The 17,741-nt window shown below is 33.9% G+C and overlaps 1 protein-coding gene across 4 annotated transcripts in view; it reads right to left on the bottom strand.

The window, feature by feature from the left end:
- Window positions 1–17,741, bottom strand: part of LOC118192030 (protein CBFA2T1-like) — a 138,470-nt gene that overhangs the window by 31,444 nt on the left and 89,285 nt on the right. For 3 of the 4 annotated variants that reach the window (XM_035362949.2, XM_035362911.2, XM_035362944.2), the window contains exon 2: window positions 2,282–2,401. In XM_035362949.2, coding sequence (XP_035218840.1) covers window positions 2,282–2,401 — 120 coding nt within the window. Of the gene's footprint in view, window positions 1–2,281; window positions 2,402–9,901; window positions 10,061–17,741 lie in introns of those variants that run through there. The other variant, XM_035362936.2, reaches the window with a different exon arrangement.

The following is a 17,741-nucleotide window of genomic DNA, read 5'->3' as shown; positions in this document are numbered from 1 at the left end:
TTTTATTTTTAAATAAAATGTCTCTCTGTGTACAACGATCATTTTAGAAACATATTTGAGATTTCTCTTCAGGAAATCAAACATATGTTTGAAAACGTTATTTTGTGATTTTTCTTTACTCCAGTTGCAGTCAGTTTTGACTCAGTTAATACGAAGATAAATTAAAAGTGCTTAATATACAGCATTTCACAAAATGATTGTTTTACATTAGTACCACTCCGTATCTATTTATAAAGTAATTACTTGATTTACATTAAATGAAAAAAAAAGTTACAAATTGCAAGAATTTTACTAAGATTTAGAGGAAGAATGTTATATTTCCTTAACGAAGGGACTCACTTCTGCTGGTTTGGGCTCAATGTATCCTGGATTTAGTGTTATACAAAGCAGTTGTCCTACTAATTTCAAAGGAAATACGTCATGTGTTGAACCATTAGGCTATTTTGAAGCAGGAGAGATGAAAAATGAGCCATGCCTTCGCCGGGAATCGAACCACGGACCTCTCGAATACGCGTCGAGCGTGCTGACCACTACACCAAGGCATGCTAAAAAGGCGGGAGAAATACACAAATCCTGGTAGTGAAGGGTTATCATTCACCACCTTTTATTTCGGACGCAACTGTACAGACATTAGGTTATTTCGAAGCAGGAGACGTGAAAAATGAGCAATGCCCTCTCCAGGACTCGAACCACGGAGCTCTTGAATACAGGCTGGCCATTATACCACGAAGGAATGCTAAGAAGGCGACCGACCTTATATATGATTGACCTTATACATGAAGTTATTCATTTAAGAATAGGTTGCAGTTTTGTGTATACAGATCGCATTTACCCATAAGCCTGGTCTGCATTGCGATGACTCACCAGTGGCTGAAAGTAGTTCGGCCTGGCAATGTTTTGAAATTTAAATTGTTGGTAACTACAGAAAGTCCGCCGATGCAGAAATCAACTGCAAAATTCTTTAATGTATCTGCAGTAACAATAGATAAAATAACAAATCAACATTTACAACTTTAACAATGTGTCCTTTTCAACATGTTCCTGTAAAGGCTCTCGACGTTCCACTTATGAACTCTTGTGGCTACGGTCTCTTGAAAAGTGTTTTTTAAGCGCAAACCCACCACGACTCATGGACTTTGGAAAGTAGTTGAAGACAATGGAAATCAATGCGCCTGGAAATTTTACAAAATGCCTTCTTTCATGGAAATTACGATGCAGTTCGTTAAAAAGAACATCAGACAGAACATTTAAAAAATACTCTTTACATTTTAAGCATTCATTAAACGGCCCGAAGTCATTCTAAAAGCGAGTAAACACCTTTTTAATTAACCAATTTAGCCATGAAAACTATTTCTTACATTTAGTGTAGCTTCCGTTCAAAGAAAAAAAAATGATTCATACCAGTGAAGGACAGTCCATATCACTTGAATGTTTTGGGGCTCCTTTAACCTTAAAGTAAAGGACACGTTCCATGTATTTACGCATAAAATTAACTAATGCTTCGGGAGCTGTCCGGAACGTGTTACATTTACTCGCATTTGCAACATATCCGATCTCACAGATCTATTTCCGATTAGCTCTGCTGCAGTTTTGCAACATTATTGTTTAGAACTGAGCAGTTATTATGATTTGGATATGTTCTTTGACTATCCTTTATTTATTCTTCACGAGAATGTAAATGAGATATCCAATATTTAAACTGTTGTTTATGGAGTAAGAAACAAGCGTTTTTCTGTCTGCTCGTGCAAGCTACGTTTAGTTCCTGTCAGCTCTGGTTGTTGTAATTATTCGGTTTTGCGTTATAATCGCTGGCGACAATTTAATTTCGACGCCCTGGCTGAATCACCGAGCCAGCTTTGAGTATTATTTAAAGTGTATAGTCTCTGATTACTGCTAAACGTTTAACTTAAATTTGACTTTTCTTGTTTAGTTGTGTCACCACGAACTGTGACTGGTATTGCTAGTACAAGAGAGTGCGTTCATAATCGCACTCTCTCGTCTTTAAGTCTGTTTAAAAAGGTTACTTAAACCTTTCAACGACTTTTACTTCAGATATAGCAGTTATCAGTATAGATACTTCATATATAGCGATAATTTGTTTCACGTTTGTTAGGAGTTTTAGATCAAATTAACATTTCCAATTCGAGTAAAACCCCAAAAGTTAAAGGTCATGAACTTTGCAAGACCAAATAAATCCACTTCATAACAAATTAACCCTAACGTGAGAAAGAGTTTTTATTTTTTCATTACAAAATTAAGGAAAAGTCATGAACGCGCATACCTGAGCTAATTTTGTGAGAAGAAATGGGAGCGGAGCTTCTGCCACTAGATGGCGCCGCCAGTTGCTGTTTCACCGCGCTTGGTGACTCTGGCATCCTCACCACATCAACTGATGTCACATCTGAAACACATAAATTCATACTTAATGACTCAGATACTCTTTGTACACTTTTTCAGTTCTCAACAACTTAATTAGCTAAATAATTAAAAAAAGGATATTCAAGATTCGTGTGTTCTTGGGCTGAAATTTTAAATTAATTAACAAATTAATTTACGCGCATTATTAATTTAAATAGCTAGGAAATTCAGTGTTTATTACAGTTTTTTAAATTTTTTAAACCTGCTCGAATTTTCAATCTAGAGTAAGTATGACTGTGATTTTTAATGATGCTAAAAATTATAAATAAGTGACGGTGTAGTTTTTTTTAACTCATGCATCTTGTTCGGAGAAGATCCATTTTCATTGAACTTTATGAGGATTCCAAGTTATGGTTCCAGTCTTGAGTTAATGGCTCGACTTAAATCTAAGCCTCGAATGTATCCGATTCTTTGAATTATGTTAATCTATTATTCTAATAAATAATTTCATTGTTTAAAACATTCTTTCGCCTGAACTAAAACACATTAATTAATGAAATCGAAAATGATAGCTCGAGATCGACTCAAAAACACGCCATGATCGATTAATATCTCGAGATTAACATTAACGGGGTGTATAATCTTAATATACAGCTGATGTTATATATATATATATATATATATATATATATCATAAAACATTGCATTCAAATTTTCTTAATGAATTCAGTATATCTTAGCGAAGTTAAATAAAAGTTTAAAAAAGCGAAGTTTAAAAATGTATTACATTGCTTTCCTAAAACAATATCATACAAATTTTTGCTTTATGCTAAAAAAAAATAATTACAGTACCTATTTAACACATTAACAATCACAAATTTGTTGCAATATATATACTACATAAAATTTACCCTCTTTTTTTAGGATATATTAGAGAAAATATTTTGCATTTTGATTACGTTAAATTGAGTTCGTCGCGGTAGATGATTTAAATAGCACCTCGCTTAAAAAGGAAAACTTTCATAAATACATTTCTAAGAAAAATCCGTTTCCATTTATGTTATACACGGAAAAATCCACAAAAACACAAAACGGAATAGATTAGTATTATAATAATATGAAAAACTACTAACACAAACCAGCCCCTACTCAGTCACTGGTGGTGGTGACACGTTCCTCGAAAACAATGGCCTGGGGATTCATTTGTAGAGTCATTAGGTTATATGAAAGCTGCAACGTGAAAAATATGCAATGCCATTACCGGAATTCGACATCCGGGCCTCCCGAATACGCGTAAGCAGGCTTTCGTTACAGCACGAAAGCGTACCGAAAAGAAGGATAAAATATATTACATACTCCCACTTTAAAAGGGCGACTGAATATTAGAGGGTCTAGACACCAAATACTGGTTGTGAGGAATCATCTTCCACCCCATTTGGGTTCGGGCGCCACAATAAAGTCTTTTTAGAATTCTTCAAAGCAAAGAAATTGGAGAAATCCGCAATGCCCTCGACAGGATTCTAACACCGGACCTCCCGAAAATGGGTCGAGCTTTCTTCCAGTTGCACAAAAAAGACATACGTAAAAAAGGGAGAAAATACCTTATAGATCTTATAAAAATAACTGGTGATTTAATAAAGGAAAGCATTCAAGTTCTATCAGTGGTATATTTTCGTACAGAAGTTCCTGGGTTGTATAGTATAAGGGGAGGAGAAAGGTTTTATTATTATTATTATTTACGTGCTCCGGTCTAAGGCACCACACGGAAGGAAGGGATCCCTTTGTGAAGACTTTCTAAGGGATACTGGCGCCTATTAACACGTTACACATGGAGAAAACTACAAAAACAGCTGGGTAAACAGAAGTTTTACCAGCCCGTTCGCGGGATTCGAACCTCGGACAGAACTACCAATGTTCCGGGACTTTACTACTTGGCCGCTCTTGGGCCGAATGAGAAATAGCACAAATATGAATGGCTTCTTTTAAATCCTGTATACTTCTGAACGAACAGACTTTCTGAACACGGTAGCCCACTATAAAATGAATGATAAGAATATCTTTCTAGAGCTAATAATAATTTCTAAGCCAAAAACAAACCTCTATATATTCTTTCACTTTCTGTCTCTATTTAACCAAATTTAACATATTAAGGTAAAAACCTGTAAATATCGCCTGTGTTCCTTCAATAAATAAATAAATTTTTTGCAACTGTTATTACACAGAATTCAAAACTTCCAGAACTAAACTTCTCAGATCTAAAATATACAATCAATCGCAAATTATCTGCGGCTGTTATATGAAAAGTAGGACTTCGAGTAAAAATTCCATTCAATCACAAATTAAATGCAGCTCTTACTGTGCAAAATTCAGAAATTCCAGTAAAAAATCCACTCATACAGGATTTAATTGCAAATAATCCGCGGAGATTATTAATGACATAGCCAAATGACAGAACAGAATAATCTTGTAATATATCAATGTAAAAAAATGTGCTTTGAAAAATTTTATTTCAAAAGCCTAAATTTTCAATAATTTTGCTCGAATTATCGCTGTTTTTTGGTGCAAATCATCCGCAAACTGTTTTACCACAATTAAAACAAAAACAAAAATAATTTTTATTTTCATACTTTTTTTAATGAGAAACAATCGGTGACATTTTTACAATTGCGAAACTGCCTCATTGAAAATATTCCCATGACCATACATGGTAACTGTCCATTTAACACCACGAGAACGAACAGTCAGAGGAAGTTCATAAAATTTATCACAAGCGGATTTCGTCGAAGGATACGAAATGCCCACACGAATGAGCTTAAACCTCGCGACAGGAACGTCATATGTGGCACCTCCCACACCTTTGGCGCTGGTCAGTTAATTGAATGCAGGACAGGAGCGAGCGGGAAATCGAAATACTGGTCGATTTCGGACACAGTCCGAACAGGAATGAGAAACGGCGTGTTAAGCTGCAGGTGTTGTCCACAAATCCTTCGAGCTGGAATTCGAAATTGCACTGGCGCAGAAATTCTATATAGTTCGAATTTCTTCGACTTTTCTTTTAAGTCCTGATTATTGCTTTGCATACATATTTAAATAATATTTGCATCTCAAGTTAAATAGAAGGAAGCTTTATCTTTTAATATAATTTGTAATTTTTCTCATGAAATTTTACATTACAAACGTGTTTAGTGGAGTATTTTTAAAAATTTGCGATCGAAAGTACTATTTTTACATTATCTTGCGTTACATTCAATTACACTAACAATGCGTTTTTTATTTATTAAAAAAAATTGCCAACTTATGTTTTTTTAATACAAGTTGGCTATTGCCTAAGAAAAATATCTTTCATTTATATTCCAGGCGGCTTTCGGGGCACACCAGCGGCCGAGCGGTAAATTCGCTGAACACTGGTAGTTCGCTCCGAAGTTCGAATCCCGCGAACGAGCTGGAGCAGACAAGTTTACGTGGTTTTCACCATTTGTAAGGTGTATATGAGCCAGTTCCCTTAAAAAGTCCTCCACGAAGGCATCCCTCCTCTTAGACAGTTAGCCCTAGTGAGCTTTGCCGTAATCTCAATATACCAAACCAGGCAGCTTTCGGAAATAGCCAGCTTACAGAATGCAGCAGTTTCGAATGGCAAAAGAACTTGAAGTTGTTTTTCAGATTATAACTGCAGATTACAACTTTCGGATTATAATTAATATTATAAATACTTCCAAAGGAATCCTTTGGCTTACTATTTAGGCAATTTTTATGAAATGAGAACAATGCAACATTAAATTATATAAACAGGATGTTCGAAAAAACGGCAACAGAACTTTGTTTGCTATTTATTTAATTGTTGATTGCAGAGCTTCTTACGGTTACTAAGCGCAGAATTTTCTTGTAATGATTCTGTACAGTGTGAGTGGAAAGATTTTCATAAAATTGAAATCAATTTTTAAGCGAACCATGAGAATATTTATAAGCAAAATACTCATTATAATTTAGTTTTTTTTTCTTCCTTTGACAATAAGCAAAACAATTTATGTGTTTGTACATTTTATGTGCAAATAAATTTCTGACTGGGAATACGTTTTTTTTTATTCTGACTGGGAATACGTTTCCATATCTATTACCTTCTTAAACTGAATATTTACGCGAAAATAAATTTAAGAAGTTATAAAAGAAACTTGACGGGAAAATAGTATCCGTCATTAAATACGTTTATATAAATGCTCTGTATACTGTTTTATTTCGGCTGAAAATACACTGACAGTGAATTTTACACGTAAAACCACCGAGGACCTTGCTTTTAGCTACCTAAAATACAGATGTATTTTACTACATTTTTTTTATACTCGAATCATACAAGATTAAAGTTTCTTTTGCCGGCCAGACGAGATAGTGGTTAGTGACACTGACCGGGGTTCCGAAAGCGCCAGGTATAATGTCGGAGAAGGCATGCATGTTTGTAAATGTGTAGCGTGTGTAGCATGATGGCACTCCAAATGCATGGCGAAGCGAAAGTCTAGTCGAGTGCTTGGATGGTAAGGGAATAGGGATGATAGACTCTCGGACCCTTTTCCTGGGATTCTGTATCTAGCGCGGAGCTGGTCTGCCATACTATCACCCATATGATGCTCAAGGCCTGCGCTTACGACAGGGGCAGTCATGCGCTTCTGGTCAGAATAAAATTGATGGTATTGTTCTGATTAGGTCAGAGTGAAATTAGCCACAACAACAAATTTTCTTTTTTAGAATTCTCCCCATTCGCAGCTTTTCTGCAACTTTCATAAATCTCTGCATTTTGTTTTAAAAAGCTTAAAAACCAGAAGCATATGTTTCCAGAAGACTAAAAGTTACCAGAAGACTAAAAGTTAAGGAAGTAGACATTTAAATGTTTAAAATTATTTTGCTTTAATTTCTACGTAAATGAATTGGTTCCACAAGTGGGAAACTTACAGAATACTAGAAGTCCGGTCTGGGGTTCGATTACCGACAAATAGACTAGCTACATGGGCGCTTTCGTGGTTTTTCTCATGTGTAACGTATGAGCCAGTTTCCTTTAGAAAGTTCTCCACGAAGGCATCTTTCTTCTCAGGCACATAGCTCTAGAGTGTTTTGCTATAATCAAATAAACCAAACTAAATGATTTGGATATATATAAAAACAAAAGCACCCGAAAACCAAAATTCAGCTTTACCAAGGCGAACCATAAGACAATACGCAACATGTTTTACAATTCGTAAAAGTCGATCTGTGATATGCTGGTGAACACATGGCAAACATATAATCTTTACTGTTTGCATATTAAAAAGATATAAATACTAGAGCTGCCAATATCGTGATGCTAAAGACAACTAGAAGACTGCAGAAAGAAAGACAGTAAATTCTAATTATAAAAAAATTCTTAAGAACATCTTGATAGTAGATTAAAGCAATGAATAGTGTTATAAACTTATTTACTTTTTGTCTTTTATATCTTGTCCAACAGCATTAACTCTTAAACTACCAATGATTTCTACCATTACCATTTTCTTAAACTGCCATTTAAGATATTTATGAGAGGCACGTTTAATTTTCAGAGGTTGAAAATGGCGATAATTTTGTGCTGAATGTATAAATCAGAATGATATATTAAACATACGGTCCACATTTCATCGAACATTTGAAATTGCACTATATTTGTAAAGTTGCTATGACTAAAATTTGTTATTTCTACATTTAATACCCAATTAAACTTTATTCAGTGAATATAAAATTAAATTATGATTCTACGTACAATTATCAATATTTTTTTCTGCTATGCATATGTTCACTTTACCTTTCACAAAAATTTCTGTTATACAAAATTTAAAATCTTATTACTTTGGAGTTTAATGTTAGTTTGTTTTGTTTTGTTCATTAATTTTTTTTATTTATTTATATACACGAGTGTAAAACGGATTGTAAATTTTGTAAGCTCTCATCATTCCTAGTTAAGTTATCAGAGAAGTTACGCATTAATAAAATCTCGATTTATTAATAATGCAAATTTATATAATATATTTAAATTCCTATAGTCTGTACACTTCAGCTTAATTTTTTAATTGCTCCATTTAAATAATTCTAATCTTTACATATATTTTGCTAAAATATTCGATAGCATGCGTTTGTCCGAAATAATAATTTCGTAACTCATTTTCGAGAAGCTGTTTTTAAATGTAATCATATATTTCTAAAATTTAGAACATTAAATAATTTGAAATGCAGATAACACTATTAAAAACTACTTTTTTAAAATACCAATCTACTATTAAGTCTTCGACAAATATTTATCAATTTACCGTATTAAAGGAACGTTTATTACACTTCATATGTTTAATAGCTTTTTCAAATTAATTTCATGAAAGAAATGGCACTGAATGTTAACTTAAAAATAGTAAATCAGTAATTTCTTAACTCTTATTTACACTTTAAATACACTAAAACCTTAAGCGTTTCTGAAAACACGAAGCACTCATTATTTCTACGTGCGTACCCATTAAAATTAAACAGCCAAACGTTTTCTGTGTTTTAAAAATTAATCAGTATCACCCAAATATGTGTAACTTGTACTACAATGTTTTTCAGTTTTTATTCTCTTCATAATTCGTGTCTGCTCATAAGTGTTTCCGAATAGTCCGATAAAGCAAGTTCATTAAAAACTTAAATTCAAGTAAAACTTTAATATATCAGTGTTGATCTTTAAAATACAGAATTATAAATATTTTAGCAATAATTGAAACCTATATGCATTGATCTTCACGTGGACAGTGCACTTCATCAATTAAATTGAATAACAATAAATTTGCTTTCATTTTCTTAAAAATTTAATTATTTAGTTTCTGATATGCATAAGTATATCATTGCTGCAAGGAATGCTTACTTTGCAAAGAATAAATATTTTTGTAAAGTAAGGAAATGGCAAATTAAAATAAAAATTACTCGTTTGATTAAAATTAAACAAATGTTTATAAAATTTTGTGCCTTTAAAATGTAATATTGTCAAAATATTTAAATGCTGCAGTAGTTATGAATAATTTTCTTTTCAAATATGCTAAACGCCATTGGATAATTAATTTTTGAAACTGTCGTTCTGGAGTTTCAGATTTCATATGAGTTTTTTCTGTAAAATAACTTTTCATATTTAATTGTTAACTTTCTCCGATAATGAAAATTTTTAGGCTTAAATTTCAAATGTATGATTGAAAGTACTGTGTGCATTGATTAAAGTGTTTGCATTGTTAAACATCTGCACATCGTTAAAAGGAACTGGATGTTTATATCAACAGTTCTCAAGCCAAATCTTTGAAATTTAGATAAAAGTGGGTGAAAATATATTTCCTTCCTTATTATTTCTGTTCTTAGCTGATAAACTTTCAATCAAATTACCTCTTTGAATTGTTGATTTTTCCCCAAAACAAGAAAAATGGCAAGAATATAGCAATATTTTATAGAAAATAGTACACATTCAGAATAATAGAATTTTCGGAAACCTCCCTTCGGAGATTATAGCACTAAAAGAAAAGAAAAGAGTATTTACCCTCACAAAGGATCATCGATGATCGTTTGGTGAGTGAAAGATATGGAGAGGATCGTTTGCGAATCGGCACGGAGTAGCAGTGGCGGCAGACTGCGGCACGACCCACCCTTCGCTGCTGACACAGCAGATGAACTGAGAAAACGGAGATCAGCGAACTGTTTTAGGGTTGCCGGCGCCTAAATCTTCGCCAAGTAAATGATATCTCTCATGCCAAGTGTTAAGTGGTCGAAAGCGGGACTCCAGTTTTTCTCTGAGGTGATCGATAAATGTCATTTTTTCAAAATCACTTTTTTTCCCCAAACCATGTCACAATTTTTTGTTGTTGATTTAATTATTATTTCGATGTCAGCTCTTGACTGAAAAAGAAAGGATTAAAAAAAGAAAAGCTTTATTTGTAAATTATTATTTAGCGTTACTTTGTTTATATAATTATTGCACACATTAACGTTATTTTTAAATTATTGTAATAAATTGCTTAATTAACTGAAATTGGTAATGCAGCTTATTAAATTTCTGTAGGAAAAGAATATTAAGCTTCCAGCCTCTTGGCCAGCAAAATCCCCCTCCAATAGACATGAAATGAACCAATGTCACGCATCAATTACTTAACTAATTATTTTAAAACTACTACAAGAAGAAGACTTCTTTTGAAATCATGCATAAACTTTTTAAACATAAAATTTCAAATAAGCTACTCAAACACTTTTTTAATTTTAGTAATTCATACGAATCATAAAAATATAACTTGGAAATTCTCAAGTGACGTATAAGAAATTTTAAACTGGTAAAAAGTGTCATAATGAAAGAGAAATAAAATAAATCTTTTTTATTATGTGCAGTGATGATTGTTCGCGGTGATTTGTACAGTTATTATCGTTTCATTATGTACAATGATTATGTACAGTGATTATTTAAGAAAAAATATTTTAAAACTTAAAAGGATCCCTATCAGTTACAGATGAAAATTAAAACTGTAATTTTTAAATGTATAATATTAAGAAAGGGTTTAAAAGAGATTTAAATTTCTAAGGGAAAAGAAGTCTTTAAAACTCGCAGGTAAATAAGTTCATAATTCAAGAATGATATTTAATAAAATAAAGCGTGTGCATTTATTTCATTGAATTACAAAGAATGTTCGTATTTCAGTCTCGTTGTGTAATACCTAAGGGATTTAAAGAATTCATTTTTAAAATATACTTACTTTCGAAAATACACCTCACATATCTTTATATTTTTCCAAACAAATTATATCAGATTTTCTGACAAACAAATTACTCAAATAAACATCGAAAACAATAAACACTGCATCATATCATAATAAAATACGTCAATATTAAATATTACGATATTTTATGAAATCAATACAAAATTAACAGCTATCATAATTTAGGCACAAAAATATTTGCATTCAGGAAAATGGAATGTTTTAGTTTCGATTTCTAAATGCTAATTAGGAACCATTTATATAGCCTCAAAACAAAATTTCAACGTAAAAAAGTAGTATTCAAAACAAAAATGTACGTCTGAGAAAGTTAAATATTACATATTTGGTGACATTATATTTTATTGGAGTTTGAAGATCAACGATAAAACTGAACATTCGAGGCTAAATCGCCAATGAAGGCAGCCATGCCTCACTTAAATCAAAACAATTATTCCGTTGCTAGTCACTAGATGGCGCCAGGGATAGCCAAAAAAAGGATTACTCGATGAATCGGGTGAGGAATGTAGGGAACAGAATGACGTTGCGAGGGGGGACGACATAACTGAAGGGGGAGGGGGTCGCAGCGACACGCTCCCAGCTGGTACTCTCCTGTGGAAATACGCCAGATGGGCCGACGCAGTCTTGATGAATAAATGCCACCCCACACAGGCGGTACATACTTTTCTCTGCAGCCCCCCCCCCCGATTTCAGAGCTCTTGCCTCCACTCCTCTTCCCTTTTTCCAGTTTTCTTTCCTCCCCAGCTTCCTGAGAACGTTCCGCCATCATCAAGGTTTGGAGAATTCTCTCTCTCTCTCTTTCTATCTCTCTGTTCTCTCCATCGTTTGGCGCAGCTGAATCGTTTGGTCTAAAAAGAAGTAAAGTGTTTTTTCATTGGGCGGTTTTTTTTTATGTGTGTTTTGTAATTATTATTTTTTCTCTTTTGGCGCGATGGTGTGAGAGCTTGGCGATAAAAGGTTCCGAAGATAATTAAGATTGCCTCGAGTGTGCCCTGATACGGATAGAAATGAGTTGGATTTTCGTCGGAAGTGTGAGAGAGATGATGATGTATATACTCTCTCTCACTGGTTGTAGTCTCGTCACGTCACGTGTGAGGTAATGAGACATTCAAGTTCCACTTTACCCTCCGTTGTTGAAAGTGATCACTTAACTTCACTTGATCCCCTTCCGCTTTTGTTTCCATCTCTTCGCTTGATGTGTGGATTTATGTTCTTAACAGAAAATTATTCTGTTTCTGAAATGCACGACTTAATATCCGAAATACGTAATTGTTAATCAGTTTAGGAAACATTAGGTAATTTTTTTTTAAAATGCGAAGCTTTCCTGAATTACATTTTACGGAATACTGATGGGATATGTGATTGCAATGCAAAATCGCATTTTCTGGGATGAGATCTAATTTTAATCAAAAGCTTATAAGAGTATCTGACTGCACATATACTGAAGGTATTTGCGAAAACATGTCTTAAATATATGCACTGATAAAAGGGTTTTATTTGGGTACAAAGCTGTTTACACTTTATTTATTAAAACTTTCATTTGAAGTATTGTTCTTGAACCAGTATTTACGTAACTACAGTATTACGTAATATTTACGTGTTTAGATATTCATTCCGAAATATTCTGAAAAATTCCGGAAAAATTCCAAGTAGATCAATTCTGTAATTCTGATCCAGGAAGCAAACACAATAAAAGTTATTAAAAGAGGGATAAACGAGTTATTTTTTGGTTGCATTTCCTGAGTACATTCCCAAATAAATTTGGGATTATATACCAATTTATATATATATATATATATATATTCAATTCAAATAATTTATATATAAATTCAATGTATAAATTTATAACAATACAGTATAAATATTGTATTGTTATAAATGTCATGTCTACCACATGCCACAAATTTCTTGTTATAATTTTCATAAATTTCATATACCATAAATCTATTGTACTGTTATATTTCGTGTGTTGCAATGAAACACACACACGCACATATATATACAATATAATAATAAAATGACCATCTACAGTACGTCATTATTGAGGAAGTTAATGCGTTAACTCCCAATTAACCAGGTTCTCGATTAACCAGATTGTTGATTAACCAGGTCCTGGCTAAACAAATTAAGTTCCACTGTTGCACAATAATGGAGAATTTACTATCGCAAACCATCAGCATAAGCAGTACTAGCACATGATCTCTGCCATACAGTTTTGCCACTAAAGAAAAGATTCTAATTGATCTTTTACTCTCCTAGAACTCAATGACATTATTTAAATTCTGTTATTAAGTACTGTCCTTTAACGTTATTTATAACTTAGTTTATGTCTTTCCTAATGAGATGTATTCCTCCATTATATACTATCTGTTATACACTAGTCATTATATAAATTATATACTATCATAACCACTATATATCATCATAACCATTAAATGCTATTCTTCAATTATATACTATGTATTATATACCATTACATATTATACGATTCATTATAAACTCTTATATCCATTATCCACTGTATACCATTACTATCCATTATATACCCTTCTTCAATTATATGCTATATATGATATATCATTATATCCATTATATACTATTATAGCCACTATATACCACTACTATTCATTATAGTATACCATATTATATATTATATGTTATTCTTTTATTATATACATTACACGTTGTATACTATATATTATGTTATATCACGTTATATACTATATATTATATATATTTCATTATACATCTATTGCACAATATTGCTCCATCATATACTCTTATATACACTGGTGTGCAAAAATTCAGGACGAAGTCGAAAAATTAGCATATCAGCTGAACGAAATGGCAGAACGGACAGAAAGACCAATCAGGAGATTAAGTAAGGTGATGTACGGTAGCACATGTGCAGATATGCAGGTAGACGTAATGGGGGAGTGTCTGAGTAGTATAAAGCATGTTGTCGGTGTAAGATCAGTATTTCTGGCAAAGAGATTGCACGCAGTATAGCAATTAAAATCACACCGAGTTGCTGCCTCAGCGAGAAATGGCGAATAATCAATCTGTTAGACGACATCTGAATGCTTTTACCCGAGGTAGAATCACTGGGAAGTTGGAGGAAGGCCGCAGTGTGACAAGTGTGGCTGCAGAATTCGGAATTGCTCACAGCATCGTTTCACGACTTTGGAGACAATTTCAAACTACCGGAACAGCTATCCGGGGGTTTATTAGTGGTCGTCCACGAGGAACCACACCCGCAGATGACCGGTATATTGCCTTACAGGCCAGAAGAAACAGGCGGCAGACAGCGGGAGAAATCGCTAGACACACGACACAGGCGACTGGACGACCGATATTGCGTTTTACCGTGGCCAGAAGACTGCACGGTGGTGGTCTGTTTGCACGACGCCCTGTACGGTGTGTACCTCTAACGCCTGCCCATCGGAGAAGGCGTTCTCTGTGGTGCCGGAAACACCAGAATTGGAGAGACAATGAATGGGGACGTGTACTCTTTACAGATGAGAGCAGATTCAGTCTGAGTAGCGATTCTCATCGCATACTCATCTGGAGAGAGCGGGGAAGCCGCAATCATCTCTCGAACATCATTGAAAGGGACAGGTATGGAGGTGGCAGTGTTCTCGTTTGGGGAGGCATCATGCTCGGTAGTCGTACAGACCTTCACATCTTCGACGCAGGTTCAGTCAACGGGATCCGTTATTGTAACGAGATTCTTCTTCCATATGTGCGTCTTTTTCGAGGCCCTATGGGTCCGCAGTTCCTTTTCATGGACGACAATGCACCGTGTCATCGCACAGTAGCTGCCGAACAGCTCTTAGAGAGTGAGGATATTGAACGTATGGATTGGCCAGCACGATCTCCGGTTCTCAGTTCCATCGAGCGTGTATTGGATTTTCTAGGCAGACGCTTGGCAGCTCGTACCTTACCACCAGTAACGATTCCGGAGCTTCGATTGGCGCTGCAAAACGAATGGGCAGCAATACCTCAACAACTCATTGACACCCTCATTCTCAGCGTGGGCAGACGCTGTGAAACCTGCCTAGCAGTCAGGGGAGATCATATCCCCTATTAAAGACCGGATGTTTCTTGCTGGACACCCATCACAGGGATGTTTCGGCCTTCAGTCGCATTGCGCTCCATGCTGCTTTTTCAATAAAGCTTCTTTTTATCCCTCTGATTTCTCATTTAGTAAGTGTTGCTTACATTACTCATGTCCTTACGTATTGGGGATCTTACGGTATTAAATGTGTTGATTTGGAAAGCTTTTGTACAAAGTTATATTGAAAAAACCGTCTCGTCCTTAATTTTTGCACACCAGTGTACATTATATACTAGTATAACCTATAGTTAAAAGTAGAAAAAAGTTAAAAAAAACGTGAGACCTAGTAGGACAAAATAGCGCATTGAGCTGCTTATTTTAAAATTGATTTTTAAAAGAAGGGAGGTTAAAACCTAGCAAAGGCCGTAAAGTACATTTGTGAGTCCTATCAAATTCGTTAAATTACATGTAAAATAATGACAAAAAATCATTCAACACTTTTTATATAATTAAAGTTATATGCAATTAAAACATAATATAAAAAATTACAATGAAATAAGCATTAAATCTGATATTTTCAAGAGAAAACAGTCAGCTGTCCGATATCCAAAACAATAAATGAAAAACTGTCGTCAAAACCACATTTCTAAAAGAATGCATAGGATTCTCACTTATGTATTTCTCAGTTACTGTAGAAAGTGAAGAATCCTAAGCACTAGTGAGCGAATAATCGCTTGAGCTCGTGCAACAAGAAACATCAAAATGGAAGAGTAAATAACCCTTTATTATTCAGATAAGATTTAACAGAACTCCGTCTTGGAGTGTACAATAAAAGCCGACACTTTGTTAAGAGCCTAAGAAGTAAACTAAAGAGATATAGCCGAAGCTATCAAGATTCCAATCGAGTTGGCCCCTTAACGCTAATTGACTGCGAAGCTATCAAAAGCCTGAGTACGGCTTTATCAAGGGTATCAAGGGCCTGAGTACGTAATAACAGCTTTGAGAGAGAGTTAAAAAAGGCGTACGCGCGCTAATCAGAAACGCTGATTCTCTCTAACTCAGAAGTAGAACTTTGCGGCTAAATACCGCTCAGTGCATAACGAGCGGTTAAATACCGCGCATTCCTCATTATGTATTCAGACGTGATTCCAAAACTACGTTATAGCCGGAAGTAGTAAGTTGAAGTTAAGAATTTGACAGGAAAGAAGTTTAACTCAAAATTTAACTTTTAATAAAATTAACATAATCGTTACAAATGAAACTATTCAAAATGATGCGATTTCATCAAAACAATAAAATAAAAAAAAATAATAATAAAAACTAATCATTCGAATTTTGAAAAAAAAAAAAAAAATCGCTTCGAGGTGCTCTGGCTCTTGTGTAGACGCACTTATGTACCAAATTTCGTAACCGTGGGTCTATTAGCTTACGCGCAGCACGAACGAAAGACACATACAGACAGAATGTTTCTTTTTTTATACGTAGAGATTGTTCTGTCATTAATGAGTTTTTGTATTATAACTACGTCCATTTCACTACGCTAAATAGAACTTTTAATGCCGGGACTAGCTGACACGTGAATTGTGGAATTTATTCAACTATCAAATTTTAAAGAATTCTGTGTTACCATTCAACAAATAATGACAGCTTCAGGTATGATATGACAATCGAAATGGAAATAATAATACATTTTCACTTCTATTATTAAAATAACTATCATTTCTGCTAACATTAAAACAACAAATAATACAAAAAAATGTATAAAATTAAACAAAAACTACAACACTGGAATAAAATGTGCATGTAATCGTCATATGTCTCATTATACCTCACAATAGCTTTATAATTCATCGATCATCTAGACATTACGTTTCAAAGCTTTCAAAGCCATTACATGAATTAAACGACGCTTAATTTACAAAGAGGATCCATAAGCTATAAATCTACTTCTCCTAAGAGTTTTGGTTTGTGATAAATATCTATAAATGTCTGGAGAACAATCAGGTTTAGCTTATAACTATGCTGCTCATGTCCTCTTTTACTCGTCCGTAAAATTAAAATACTTATTTCATGGTCCATAAAATGTAATCATTATTAAGAAGCTCATAAGACTGCCATTATTAAGAGCTCGCAAAGCTCTTAAATTTATCCTCGGTAACGGTAAAGTAAAGCAGATTATATTGAAGAAATGTTGTAGAAAGGATTGCAGATTTCTTTCAAACCTTAGGCTGCGTAGAAAAAAAAATTGAAAAAAAGATATTTTAGTTTAAAATGTAGTAGAAAATAATCTCACAGAAGAAAAATACAGTCTGTGATATCGATATCTTATTTGTACTTTGGTGCTTAATGAAAAGGATCTTTTAACGGAATCACTGAATTTGTGCTGTTTACCTATTTTTAAGAATTGTTCTAATAAAAACATCTGATGTGGACATCACATGACTTCATTGCACATGTTACTCTTTTGCTGCACTTCATTTAAACTTATTTCCTCGAATTTGATTAACGATATAATTTTCATTCAATCAATTTAGTTCTCACTTCGCGGCAAACCAAAAATA

Source organism: Stegodyphus dumicola, chromosome 12 (assembly GCF_044657685.1).
Source record: "Stegodyphus dumicola isolate Sdum_Otavi_A_Nest chromosome 12, ASM4465768v1".
Taxonomy (NCBI): Eukaryota; Metazoa; Arthropoda; class Arachnida; order Araneae; family Eresidae; genus Stegodyphus; species Stegodyphus dumicola.
This window is presented reverse-complemented; position numbering and strand designations above follow the sequence as displayed.